We start from the raw sequence: 15,231 nt of genomic DNA, 5'->3' as shown, positions 1-15,231 counted from the left end.
TGCCCAAAACTGCTTGTGAACGCTTTTTAAAGTGGTGAAAGAACTAGCAGACGTCAGTAATGGTTCTCCTGCTTCTATACTGTCATAAAGTCAGTGTGATGATTTAGCAGATTTTTTTATGCAAAAAGATGAAAAGATACGTGCACAGCTAACAAATGTGACTGTGAAACTAGACTCTGATCTGACTGTTGAAAGAGGAATTTTACTATGGGGGAACTTAGTCATGACATCTCGGGTAGTCATTTGGATACCAACCTGAAGGATTGCTCTCTTTTTGATCATACATCTTATTTTTTAAACTTTGCAAGCCATTACATCTGGATCTCCATTGCACCCTATACCTCCCAGCAAACTTAAATTGCTAGACTCAAAGTTTTTAACTTTGATAAGGGAGCTCCTTAACTCCCCTCTTCTGGATGGGGTGAAACCTCTGAGATGGAAACATGCTATGGTTTTACCTTTACTGAAAAAGCCGAATTTAGGTTATTCTAATTTAGCAAATTATCGTCCCATCTCTTTACTACTGGTCTTCTCTAAAGTACCAGAAAAACATGCCAATACCCATCTCACTTCTTTCATTGAGGTTAACAATTTTCTTCATCCGTCACAATTTGACTTTAGGGCCGGTCACAGCACTGAATCTGCCTTGCTGTGCGTCATATAACACCTGAGATTACATCTGGGCTGTAGTGTTACTGCTGCACTTATTCTACTAGATCTGAGTGTGGCTTTTGATACTGTATCATATTGCATTTTACAAGATGGATTGGAGGCCCTCTTGAAGGTTCAGCACTGATATAGCTGATTTATTTTGCGACGGCTAGACGTTTTCTCGACAGATACCAAATCCACACCTCTGGCCTTGACTTCAGGAGTCCCTCAAGGTTCGGTTTTAAGTACACTCCTATTTAAAATATGTGTTAGTCCTCTGGCAAGTTTAATACTGAGCTGTGGACTTAGTCTGTTTTCCCTATGCAGATGAAACGCAGATTGTCTTTTCTCTTTCTTTAGATCAGTGCCAAGACTCCTCTCCTCTGAATCATGGTTTGAACATAATCGCCAGTTGGATGAACAAGAATTGCCTTAAGCTTAATAGAGAAACAACGGTTATGATTTTGGGTAAGAACCCTGCTCTTTGGAGCCCTAGATATTGGCCGTATGATTTAGCAGCCTTACCATCTCCAGCTAAGAAAGTGAAAAATGTGGGCTTTTTATCGATGACACTCTGTCTATGAGACAACAGGCAACCAAGATCATGGCAACATGTTTTGCTGTTCTTAGGTGACTGAGAAAGATCATCTGACTTAACCCACTTGCAGCCTAGAGGACCATAGTCCAGGCCCTGATTTTATCCAGACTAGATTACAGTACCATACTTTATTTAAGCGCTGACAAGACAACCATCCATTGTCTTCAAATAGTTCAAAATCCAGCTGCCAGACTGCTTTTCCACTTGCCAAAATCGGTGTCAGTTTCCCACTTGTTTCGGGAATTGCTTTGGCTTAACGTCTCGAAACGTATTTAGTTCAAGGCATTATGCTACATGTTTAAAATCAAACAAGGCATGGGACCACAATATATTGAGGAATTGGTGGGCCTTTATTAGCCTTCATGGTTTCTTCACTCCTCTATTTATTTATGATACAGAGCTTCTGTCTTTCTGGCATGAAAGGACGTTCCTTCCCCTACCTCGGCCCTAAGTTAAGGAATACTCTTCCAGAAGCATAAAAAAATGTAAGCACATTGCTGGCCTTTTGTAAAGGCCTGAAGACTTGGCTGTTCTGAATCTTCCCCTCTTCCACCCTACCTGATTTGTGCTGTGCACTGGGAAATCCCACAGGGTAGCTGTGTGCATTATAAAACCAATAAATAAATGCCCTTGATGGCTTAACTAATGATCATGTATGGTGCTATTAATGGCCTCCTCAGTGCAGGGTCGGATTGGCAGGGCTAGCAATCGGGCGCTGGCCAAGGGGCCAGTGGCGGAGGCCACTTGGTGGGCTGTTTTTTCCGTCTGCTGATAAAGCAGCACCACTCACTAGGGCTGATTTCTCTAACAAATAGACTGCTACAGCTAACGTTGACATGTAGTCTGAGTAAGCTACATATTACGCCCATTAATTGTTATTTGCCGAATGACAATTGGGCAGCCACAGGACGCACATCATGTGGTTCCTTCTTCCATTATCGGGATCTAAAGGTTACAGTGAGCCTTTGAGAAGCACAATTAACAGGGATTTGGTGTGGGGAGGAGGCTTCTGCCCCCCACAGAAGGTCACAACGATTGGCTAAACAAGCCACAGGTGCCTGCTGCCACTTTTCTCTGCTTGAGATTGGGAGGTTCAACCAAATACTGTGCAATGGAATGAGAGAAAAACACACCAAGAACTACAGAACTTTAAAACAACCTTGCAATTGAAAAAAAATCTGAATAGAAACAGATAAAAATAAATTACTGTCTTGGCAGTGTTGCTGTTATACAACAAAAAAAATCTCATTCACCCTTGCTACAGCGCGGAGGAATCTTAACTATTATCTCAGATCAAATAGTGGATTTAGCGCCTTAGGCCGATGGACCGACCCGACATTTAATTGAGGGGATGTCAAATAACGTATGTCATAATTAGCATAATAAACAATAACAAATAAGGATCTGACAATCTAATTACACTACAATGTCCAGACCAGTTTATTAAGAAGTTTTGTAAGTTTATTTCCCTATATTAACAATGCTAAAGTCACAAAAATAATTCTCAAACACAAATGATATATTGAAAGAATTATCAATGGCTGGTTAGAACACCTTAAATATCTGAGTTTAATCAAGGTAAGTAAACAAATTAATTCCAGAGTTATAACACAAATTAATAGCACCAATATCTGTGCCATCGAGATGATACATTTGAAACAATAGATCAAAAAAGCGTGAACACGAATCCTGAGCATGTGAAGTCAGACTCCCTCTCTATCCACTAATTAGCATTAACATGCTGGGCTTCATGTAAAAGATTTAAAAACATAAATTTAGAAAACATAGTAACGCAGGTTACATGAAAAATAATATGCAGCAATTAGTTAAACGAGTTGCAGCTGGTACCTGAAAAAAAAAAGACACATAACAATTTACATTCTATACATTACCCATAAGACCAATGAATAACAACAGGAATCACTTCAGCAGCGAGACACCATCAGCCACCGGTAACAGGATACAAGGTATGGATAATAGTTTAGACTTTGGACTATAAGATATACTAAACCATTTGCATAGAAATGCATAAACAAAAGAATCTGAAAATCTCCCAAATTCTCCCTAAAAATCTCCTCTCAAAATCTCTACGAAATCTCTACCCACAGAATAAGCGACAGACTGTTATATTAATTCTCTCAAAACTCATGATTGATCAGGACATGGGGTGTTATACACTTCAACCAATAAAACTACTGTTAGATACTGAAAAGTTACACATTTCGTAGTACTCTAAAATATAATTAGTTAAAAGCTCATTGACGAAGACATTAACTAAGCACAATTTATAACAATTTCTTCTTCTCTTCCGTCTCGTCTGTGGATCCATTGTTCCATCACAACAAAACTTCATGCTCAGGAAGAAACTTCCAACAATGTTGCATCTACTTCCATCCTCAAGGAAAAACATGCATTAGTAACATTTTCTCAAACATTAAGACAGTCAAACTGTAGCAATGACCTAATAAATCTAACCTTGCAAGGTACAACAAAAAATTCCACTAGGGGTAGCTGTTTACACGTTTATGGACTATTAAACACACTTTTCTCGAGTAAGCTTTGAATAATGAAAAACAATTCAATTTTGAGCTAAAGTTGGCCTAAGTAGAAAACAAAATGAATTATGGTGGCCTTTTACAAAAGTCACCCGTATCTTTAGTATTTATTACAAATCGCACAGTTGTTCATCAAGATCAGTACATATTTAATTATAAATGTTATCAGTAAAATCTTTGCTTCTGCACCCTCCATCCTGGAGTGAAAAGGGAAAGGGGAGAGAAAAAGGAAATGAGAGAGAGGGAGTGGAGCGGAGAGACAAACAGAGTGGGGAAGAGCAAAGTTTGCATGGAGAAAAGCTATGAACGATAGATTGGTACAGGCAGAGAGTGAAAAATGGGAAACAAAAGTGAAGAGGAGTGAACAGTGAATGATGAAACAAAGGGTGGATGGAGACAGGCCCGGCCTTGGGCATGGGTGAGCTGGGCTGAGGCCCAGGTGGCTCAGATTTAGATGAGCGCACCTAATTATTATTATAATTATTTTTGTTATTTCAGCTGGCAGCTCCTGTTCATTAACTATGTAAACCTTAACATTCTCTTAAGTTCCTCCATTTCTTCCTCTCTTCTCACTCTTGCCCCCTCCCAAAACTTGTCACCTCCAATTTAGCATATAAACAGGTGATTCGGGCAAGTGGGGGGTGGGAAATGTGTGTTCAGAGGCTGGCCACTGCTAAGGTAATCAGCTAGAATGTGACTGACCAGTGAACACAAAACGCCCCATATTAAGATCATCTGCAGCAATAATGTTAAAGACAAGGTCAGGTGCATAGACTTTTCATAACCCAATAATGTTTCCTCTCCTATTCTTGGTCCAGAACATCCACTGTTGGGGATCTTTTGACAAAGGTAGTGTTAAATACACCACTAAGAAAAGGTAGAAATTAAATTGTGGTAGGAGGGTGGAAATCGAGGAGGAAGGAGGCCCAAATTTGATTTTGTCCAGGGTGCTTTTTGAGCAAAGGCCGGCCTTGGAGGGTGCTATATACTGGAATAACAGTTTCCAGTCTTGGATGATGCTACTGGTCTTCAAAACTTTAAAAAGAATAATTTACCACACATTTCACCCCTAAACAAGTCCCTGATGTTAATGACACACTGATTCATGAAAGGTGGTGATCCACAAATGCGGACTACTTTCTTTAGGGTGCCTGGGTCAATTTCTAGTTACAATCCGACCCTGCCTCAGTGACATCACTGAAGGGACAGTGATACACTGTTTAACGTGTTATGCTACAAGTGGAAATATGGCCTTTGTTTTACTTACAATCTCTGTGCCATTATCTAGTTGTTAACAGTGATATCGCAGCTTTAAAGTGCATTGCAAATCTGTACATAATCTATCACTTCTGAGTGCGGATGAATTTCAGTTTTGGCCCTTGAACAGATTATTATTCTGATTAACAATTTATTGTGTAATTCATCAAATAGTAAACCTTTTTAAACTGGTTAATAAATAATATTTATGCTAAAGAACAACTAGCAAAATTATGTTGACATAATACATTTAATATTTTGTAAATTATGAAGCAAATTTAACACTACTATCTTAAACATATGTATTTTTTTCATGCAGGGCCTGGCTGGAAGCAGGTCAGTACAGAAATATTCAGATTTATTCCTATCAGACTGTATATGTTCTTGGCATGTTTTCCACAAAATAAACTGCAAATGATTCTTAAATCTGATCCTTTAAAATATTCATACAGCAAATATGCATCGCACTGGCGATACTTTTAGGCCTATGGACTCCAAGGGGAGTCATAGTGCTTACAGCTCTCTTCTGTTGGCAGACTGTTGGCCTAATGGTGGTATAATATGTTCATTCCAGTCCTCGGGAGAACAGAAGCAATTCCATGTGACTGTTTTCATAAAATGACTGACCACAGTGTTTGCCAATCCAACTTTAGGTTTTAAAAACTAAATTAAACATGTTTTCCATACCTGCCATTTCTGGTGAATATTTATACTTGCAGATTATCCATCTTTTGAGTAACCAAGTGCCAGTCTGGATCAGGAAATTCTTCAGTAGCTCTCCTCATGCTGCTAGGGAGTGCTGGCTTCATTTGTGTGCTGCATGTGATGCCTCATGATGTTACTGGAGCCATAAAGTGCCCCTGTCACTGTGATGACATCAGTTCCCTTTTTCCGATCCCTTTGCTGCATTCTAGATCTTTCTTAATCTCCTCAGAAGTGTCAGTGTTGTTGATGAGTTTTCCCCCAAAAACCCATTTAGATACAGTTTTCCATCAAAATGTCAATGCCTAAGAGGTCAGGCTTTAAACCATGTTGGGACTGTGATCGGCAGGTTCCCATTACGGACCTTCACATCTGTCTGTGGTGGTTAGGATCTGAACATGATGTCCAGGCCTGTGTGGTGTGTCAAATGATGCACCCTGAACTGCTCAAAGAATGGGAGAAAGGGAGATGTTCATGGCTAGGCGAGAGAAGACCGATATGGGCACTGGAAGTCCCGACCAAGATCAAAGACAGCAGTCACTACATTTGTTAAAATGTTCTAGAAAGAAAGACAAGAAGAGGAGGCATGTATCTCAGTGCCACACGTCAAGAAGTAAGTTGCCATAACCTTCACCTTCACTTCCAGCATCGGATCCTGCACCTATTGATTCCATTTGACCTAGCGCCGGTTCCAAATACTCGACTGCCTTTCGGCATCATCGCCAGTGCCCCAGCCATTACAGCCATATACAGAGTTTCCAGTATCTAGGATGGATCCATCAGCCTTTCTGGTCACAATTGTTAGCATTTTCAGCAGGCCCATGATCCTATCTGGTGCACCTACTGATGCCATGAGTCCAATAGCATACTCCTTAGGAGCTTTGCCAACATCCTACTACTTGATGCCATTCACAACATTCTTACCATTGCCTGATGTGTTAAATGCACATCCAATACCACCCATGCCGGCTGAGTCGACTCCAAGACTAACGCCACTGCCCTTGATCATCCACTGTTCCTTATTCTGTGAGCCAGTATCTCATTAACAGTGCAGACAGCGCTGCAGATTATACCACCCGCGCCCCTACTCTGCCACCTTCACTGAAAATGGCACAGCTGAGGCCAAACCTAATTAAAATGCAGCCACAATCTCCACCCCTGCTGGCACCGCCACCAATGCCCCATCACTTCAGAAGAGAGGATGAGTGGCTCTTAGAAGAAGGCAGATATTTCTTTCCGGAGATGGACCCTCATGAAGATCTCAGTGCAGCTGATGAAGGGGACAGCTCACTGGACCCAGACTTTGGAGGTTTAAAGGATGCCAGTCGGCTTGATACCTCAAAGGAATAGGAACTACTGTCACTGATACACATTCTACCAACATAAGTGATCTATCACACAATAATTAGGAAAGCTGCATGCATTTAACCTGTAGTTCCCATCAATGGAGATCAAATCCAACATCCTCCTTGAGGTCATGTACTCCACCTTTCACACAGCAGAACCTTTGATTCCATTTAATGAGGCACAGGTAGAGCCCATACTGGCCATATGGGAGAAACCAATGACCTATAATGCGGTCTCAAGTCAGAATGCCTGGTGATATAAGCCAGCCCTTGCAGGTGTCAGCTTCTTATCCGCTCACCCATCTCTGGAGAGTTTAGTGGTGCAAGCCTCTTGTTCCTCTAAAATGACACCAGTTTCCTTTCCATCAACACAAGCTGACAGGAAATTGAAGAGGCCATACTCTTCGTTTTTAGCTGGGAGTACAGTTTTCAAATCCATAAATGCCTCCTACCTTCTAGATAGATATGTGCATGCCCTATTAGATTCTGATCAAGGTGCCATCCCCACACTTTCCGATAATCTGCGCACACAGTTCATAGAGCCCATTGGGGAGACTGCCACAAAACAGGTGATACCATCAGGCCAGGGCAACACGGGTTCCATGGCAAGACCCACAGGGACATTGATCTCCCTACACCATCACCCCTAGGTTATACACAAAAGCTTTTCACCAGATGTGAAGAATATGCTAATGGACCTCCCATGAGATGGACCTTGGCTCTTCGGTTCCAAAGCAGACTCTGCATTGGAGTGGTTCAAAGATAGTAAAGCCCAGTCAGATCCCAGGATCCTCAAACACAACCTAGAGACTACCATCAGTTTAGAAAGGTTTGTAGCTTTAGAAGGGGACTTTCATTTCGGCGGTGTCAGTAGTTCACAGCTCCACAACAGCAGACAATATAGCAGACAAGGCAAAGACGAAAACAAGTGGTCCTCCTTCATGCCTCCTCCTCTTCAGCAACTTTCCCAGCCATTGCAAGAAAGGAGCCTTAGTTCTGCCTTAACCGACCACATACAACCTGTTGGAGACAACCAGAAGTTCAATCCTTGCTCCTCAAGGGCACAGTGTAATGGGTTCTAGAGCAGGAAAGAGGAGTTCTTCTCCCAGTATTTCTTAGTCTCCAAACAGTAAGACGGCCTGAACTGGCTCCTCAAAAAGAAAAAGTTCAAAATGCCGTCCTTAGCTCAGGTTCTGCTTACGGTGGAAGTAGAACACTGGATGGTGTCTGGGAACCTGCAGGATGGCTTGTTCCATATCCCTATACTGCAGTCCCACAGGAAGTGTCTTCGCTTCATGGTCAGATCTGAATATTACTAGGTTGCACTTCTTCCATTTGATCTCACTTCAATCTGTCAATCAGTCAGCTAAACAAATACTTGTAAGATGCATTGCAGCCTGAAAGACATCCTGGTGCTGGCTAAACAGAACAGTAAAAGCAAAAAGGGAATGCACTACTAGGTGTAAATCCAGATTTTCAGCAGTTTCCTGAAGGCTAGATGGTCGATCATAGCCCAACGGGTGAGGGGCTGACTTTTCCATAGCTAAGCCACTTGGACCAAAAAGGCTCATCCACCAACCTGGGCATTATTAAACCAAAGTATCTTAAGCGGGTTAGCATTAGAGAAACAAAGGAGTCTATGAGAAACATAGTATCGCAATTTGATTGACAAGATACATGGTCCAACCCAATAAAAAGACTTGTGAACTATATATAAGGCTTTAAACAAGTTACTCTTGTTCACAGGGATTCAGTGGAGAACACCCAATGCTGCTGTAATGGAAGCTCTACGCGTTAAGGACAAGGTAGCTCAACTTCAGCTTACTGAATCTTAGTTAGCCTCCTGGTTGTTGGGACAGAAAAGTCCTTGTGTGATGATGGATGTGCACCCCTGCCCTGAGTGCGCCAATTGTACTGCTATCTGGCTCCCTAATGCTGATTTGTTATTTTCATGGGTGAACACGGATCATGCATGTGTACCTTGATATAGGCCTGCCTCACAGTCTTGTTGGACCGGTAGAGATGTCCTCAGCACTACCCTTGTAGTACTTAAAGGCTATTGCCTTTACCAGGAGTTAAGCAGCACAAGCACAGTGGTGGCAATAAACTGTATAGTCATCAGTAGAAGTGAACAGGTCCATTTTAACTGTGTCACTAGAGTGAGGCCTACATGTCACTTATTTAAAGTTCTGCTTCTCAGTGCTTAACTCTCTCTTGGCCTACATTGGTTTAGTGTGAAATGCTCCACAGTGCATGTGTGGTGTACATGTGCTAGGTGTAAGTGTACCTGTGAATGGTACAATAGAAGGCTAATTCAGCACTGTGCAGTGTATTTATGCTATATACATGTACTGGGTGTATGTGTGCCTGCAGGTGGTACAGTGCATCAAAGATGTAGTGCTTTTCAGCGTGTGCATTCAGTTTTTATGGTCTGATTGTATTATGTATATGAATGATACAATACATGATGGGTTCCATTTTGGGGGACTGAGGGTTGCTTGGTGAAACATCAGGAGAAGAGGTAGAGGAATTCCCTCAGGCAGATTTGCGTTTGGCTGCATTCCTGTAAGCTGGGTGGGGCACACCGGAGAACAGGAGAGCTGGGGTCTCCAGTACCCTTCAAAGGGGGCCCTTTGATTTAGAGAGAAGTATCAAGGAAGAGGCTTGGGCGCATCTGAGGAAGGAGATGGGGAATAAAAGAGAATCGCGAAGAGTATTGCTGAGACCCTGGGATAATTTTTTACCATACTTAGCTCTGTAACTGATTTCCAGGTGTGACATTCTAGTCACTCCCAGAGCCTGGGTTGTGGGGCTATCAGATTTGGAGTCACTGCTACTGTGATAGACTCCCTTCTGGAGAAAGAAAGGGCAGAGGAGGGGGCACTTCAAAAGGATGCAGGCCCTCATTATAAACTTCAAAGACTCAGACTCCAAATCATGTTTCGTTTTTGAAAATGGACTAAGAGAAGGGGAGCTTGAGACCCCAAAAATGGGCTGTGGGGGAGAAGAAGCTCTGCAAGACTTCTGTCTGTGACCAGGTCTGTTGGCAAAGACCTGCTGGTCTTCCAGCTGGCTGAGGGGACATCACCCAGGGAATCCAAGATGACCTGTCCTGGAGCCTGGTGCACCAGTGCCTGCCTTCTTGCCAAGACCAGCATGCCTTTTGAGGAAGAGGAGAGCATTGGAGTGAACAAGATCCTGGTGAGTGGATCCCCTTAGCGAGGTGTGAGGAGATGGCTGCTGCACCTATCGAGTACTTGCCTGTGGGCAGGGAAAGACAACACGCCTTGTATGGCAGAGCAGGGCTGCTGTGAAGTGAGCTGACTGTTGCTGCTCCAAAGGGGTCATCGCCCATGTGCAGGGTGAAATTGGAAATCCTGTATGCCAACATGGGCCACCAGGGTGACTCTAGCTTGTCTGCACTGTGACTGAGGACTAGCAGTAGGACCTTCGCAACCCAACTCTCCCAACTACCTGCGGGAACAGCTGAAGAACTTAACCCAACTTGGAGTAGCAACGAGAATCCCCCAGATGCTGCTGCTGCACAACCGCGTGTGAGGGACTTGAGCACAGCCAATCACAGCCCACCCAGGTTGCAGGGGAAATACTTACCGGAGACAGCTGGTGCAGCTCCAGCACCCAGGGAGGGTGTCCTCTCAGAGACTACGTCCCTCAGATCCTGCTGGTGCAGGTAAAGCTGATTAGGGGGCCAGCAGAGAAAACACTGTTGACTTAAATACAGAGTCTGAGTAGGTCTCCTGAGACTTAGACTAGTGGAGCTTAACCTGAATGCTGCCTATAGTAAATGGGGAATAACCAATACCACTAGCTGGCGGGAAATGAGACTCCGGGATCCCTCTATGAAACTCTAGAGTGCTGACCTCCGGGGTTCTGTGCATTGCTTGTGATTGTCGTATTTTACTTTGTGGTTGCATAAAGATACTAATGTTTTCATAAAAGAAAGTATTTGACTGGAACATACTTTATTGCAGCTCCTGCGTGCATTTTGAATTGTGAGCCTGTGTTCACCCTGCTGCGTCAACCTCCCTGAGTATCCTTGGACTGCTTGACCCTTGCTATCGCTGAGAGCCAAGTGGTAAAGATGTACCTGGCCCAGTTTCTCAGGATCCATAGTAGGTCGAACCCTAGGACATCTGGAGTGAAAGACTTCAGCCCCCTGGGTTGAGCCCAGTAACCCCTGTTTGCCCATTGACCCTTTGGCTGGATTCTGACAAAGGTAGAGAAGGGCTCCCAGAAAAAGGGTATTTCCATAGTCTCATCTACTCACTATGGACCGTTTGCCAGTGAGTGGGAAGAAGCATGTGGATTTTACATAAGATTCTCATCAGAGAAAATCAGGAAGTGGACTATTTGTTAACATGGAACACAAGCAAGAGATCACAATCCATTTGCACCCCAAGGTTCTGAACAGAGGTTGCTGCAACTGGGACAGCACTGACTTCTGAGGACCAAATGCCATGGGGCAAGAACTGCCCAAGTTTTCCTATATGGCATAGCAAGATTTCAGTTTTTGTGCTATTAGATTTAAGTGAATTGGCCCCTAATCATTGCAAGATGTCCCTCATACAGTTATGACAGGGAATTATGGACTTTGGGGTGGTGTGATCAAAAGTAATGATCAACTGTGTGTTGTCCGTATATTTAGGAAAATGTAAGTCACATGATCCTATTAGAAGAGCTAGTGGTCTAATATAGACATTGAACAACCTGGGCCTAAGGGCAGAACACTCCCCTCCCCCCAACCCGAGCCATCACAAATAAGATGGCGGTTGTTGAAGCCCATTTTAGACAGGCAAGAAGCCCCTTACTGGGTGTTTCCTTTTCCTTCATCCTATCTTCTCATAGCACTACCCCGTATTAACGGGTGCCAGTCGGTGGGAAGAAGCTTGCAGATTTTAACTAAGATCCTCATCAGAGAAAAGCAGGATGTGGATGATTTGTTAACATGGAACACAAGCAAGAGATCACAATTCATTTGTGCCTTCAGGTTCTGAACAGAGGTTGCTACAACTGGGACAGCACTGACTTCTGAGGGCGAAAAGCCATTGGGCAAGAACTGCCTAGGTTTTCCTATATGGCATAACAAGATTTCAGTTTTTGTGCTATTAAATTTAATTGCCCCCTAACCATTGCAAGTTGGCCCTCATACATCCCTCAACGTAAGCCATGTGATCTTATTAGAAGAGCTAGTGGTCATATATAAACATTGAACAACCTTAGTCAAAGAGCAGAACACTGAGTCTTCACAGTGAAGATGGCGGTTGTTTAGGCCTCTTTTAGAAAGGTTAGAAGCCCCTTACCGGGTGTTTCCGTAATCCCATCTACTCAATATAGCACTATGCACTATTAACTGGTGCCAGTGAGTGGGAAGAAGCATAAGGATTTTACATACGATTCTCATCAGTGAAAAGCAGGAAGTGGACTGTTTATTAATATGGGACAAAAGCATGAGATCACAATCCATTTGCAGCCCCAGGTTCTGAACAGAGGTTGCTACAAATGGGGCAGTACTGACTTCTGAGGGCCAAAAGCCATTGGAGAAGTACTGCCTACGTTTTCCTTTATGGCAGGGCATGACTTCAGTTTTTCTGCTAGTAAACTTAAGTGCATTGGCCTATAACCATTGCAAGATGTCCCTCATACAGTTGTGAGAGGGGATTATGGACTTTGTGGCTGTGGTTTGATCAAAGTAATGATCAACTATGTGTTGTCTGCATAACCTCAAAGAGTCATCTATTTGCAGATTCCTTACATTATAATTTTCCCAGGTGTCAGTCTGGATCGGGATATTTTTCTCAAGCAGTACCACTGCGCGACGGAGAACCTCCTGCATTTGCTGGGGTTCACTATAAATGTGCCGAAGTCACACCTGACTCGCTGTCAGATGCTCGCTTTCATCTGAGCTGTTCCTCCTGAGCTGTAAATCCAGTATATTCAGGCTATGACATGATGTTTCAGACTCTATTCTGGATTCCGCTGAGAATGCCCCTGAGGCTGCTGGACCTCATTGCTTCCTGCATCCTGATGATGACACATGCCAGACGGCATATGGAGGCTCGGCAGTGGGACCTCATGTTCGGGTGAGGGCAGCATCAGGGGAATGTCTCAGAAAATGGTCCAGATCTCGAAGGGTGGTGGCTAAGGAACCACGATTGGCTCAAAGGCAGATCCTTCTCCCTTCCCCAACCAGATCTCACAGTAATGACAGATGTGTCACTCGTGGGCTGGTGGAAATCAGAGGCATATGGTCTCCGGCAGAGTCCAGACTCCACATCAACCTTGTTGGAGCTCTGTGCGATCAGACTAGCATTGAAAGCATTTCTTCCCTCTTTGAAGGGAAAGGTAGTGCAGGTGTTCACAGACAACACCACTGCAGTGTGGTACTGCACCAAGCCGGAGACGGGGTGGAGTTGTGAACCATTTCCCTGGTGGTTCAACAGCTGGTGGGCGCTCTGAATGTCAGAGTGGACAAACTCAGCTGACTATGATTAATTGATCATGAATTACATCTCTGTCCGGAGATGGCAAAAGGTCTCTTTTAAGCAGTGGTGAGATCTGTTTGCCTCCACAGAAAATGTGCAATGTAGGCAGTGTTGCCCTTTTGAGCTTCCAAGGCAGCAATCGCTCACCACTGCTTTTTATCTCATGTGGAACTCAAACCTCCTGTACTCCTTTCTGCCGATGCCACTTCAGCCCAGGGTTATCAAGCAGATTAAGAATGGCTGGGGCCAAGTAATTCTTGTGGCTCCGGACTGTACACGAAGAGTATGTTATCTAGAGCTACTGACTGTGGCCAACGATTCTCCGTTCAGACTGCTCCTTTAGGAGGATCTTCTGTCGCAGTATCATGGTGGGGGGGGGTGTTCTCCACCAAAACCAGTCCAGTTTCATCTTTCATGCATGGAGATTGAGCGGCGGCTATTGACAGCTTTTGACCTTCTGCCCGAAGTTTGTAATGTAATCTTGGCAGCCAGGCATCTCTCCACCAAAAAGGTATGCGCCTGTTGTTGGAAAAAAATTGGGCATGGTGACAGACAAGCCTGTTGACCCCCTTTCTGCCCCTCTGTCTGAGGTCCTATTGTTTATCCTTTCTCTGACCCAGCAGGGCTCTGGTATGGCCACTCTCAAAGGTTATCTGTGTGCCATTTCTGCTTTTTTTGTGGTTGCCTGATCAATCTTCCTTGTTTAAGTCTCCTATTGTAAATAGGATCTTTAAATGCCTTAATCATATGTTTCCTTCATCTCCATTCATTGTGCCCCAATGAGATTTGAATATGATTTTGACATTCCTGATGTGCGCTCCCTTCGAGCCACAATTGCCCTCTTATGCTTCTCACTTTGAAAACAGCCTTCCTTGTGGCCATTTTATCTGCCCGCAGGGTGATTGAGCTGCAGGCATCGTCATCTAAGCTGCCCTACCTTTCCGTATATGCTGACAAAGTGGTACTTTGCACTATGGCCTCCTTTTTTGCCATAAGTGGTTACGCCCTTACATGTAGGCCATTCCATCACCTTGCCTTCTTTTTACACCCCCCCACATCCTTCTAAGGAAGAGGAGAGACTCCATCACCTTAACCCTAAATGAGCATTGGCATTCTACCCTGATTGTACAAAAGAGTTCCGGGTGGATGATCAAGTCTTTGTTGGTTCTGTGGGTGCAAAGAAAGGTCAGGCAGTGCAGAAGAGAAACATCTCCACATGGGTTGTTATCAGCATTAAAATGTGCTATGCACTGGCTAAGAAGCACCCCCTGAGGGTTTGTGTGCTCAATCTACCAGAGCTAATGCAGTGACTACTGTGAAGTCATGTGGAGGTCCAGTCCTTGAAATCTGTCAGGCGGCAGCGTGGGAATCTCTGCACATATTTACCAAACACTACTGCCTGGACAGTCAGGTCTGTAGGGATGGGCACTTTTCCCGTTCATTACTGCAGGACTTTCTAGTATGATCTTAGTTTGCAGACACACCTCCAGGGATGGTATTTAATGGATATCTATTTTAAGGTAAGAAATCTGCAACTAGATGTCCCTGTCAGATGGACAAGTTATTTACATTTGGTAATGCCATATCTGGTAGAGACAATTTATAGTTGCAGATTGCTT

General features: G+C 43.8%; 1 protein-coding gene across 1 annotated transcript in view; it reads left to right on the top strand.

Moving 5' to 3' along the window:
- Positions 1-15,231, top strand: part of LOC138285009 (uncharacterized) — a 597,004-nt gene that overhangs the window by 351,775 nt on the left and 229,998 nt on the right. Inside the window, exon 14 of the mRNA XM_069224423.1 lies at positions 5,381-5,397. Within this exon, the coding sequence (XP_069080524.1) occupies positions 5,381-5,397 (17 nt within the window). The remainder of the gene's footprint in view (positions 1-5,380; positions 5,398-15,231) is intronic.

Source organism: Pleurodeles waltl, chromosome 3_1 (genome assembly GCF_031143425.1).
Source record: "Pleurodeles waltl isolate 20211129_DDA chromosome 3_1, aPleWal1.hap1.20221129, whole genome shotgun sequence".
Taxonomy (NCBI): domain Eukaryota; kingdom Metazoa; phylum Chordata; class Amphibia; order Caudata; family Salamandridae; genus Pleurodeles; species Pleurodeles waltl.
This window is presented reverse-complemented; position numbering and strand designations above follow the sequence as displayed.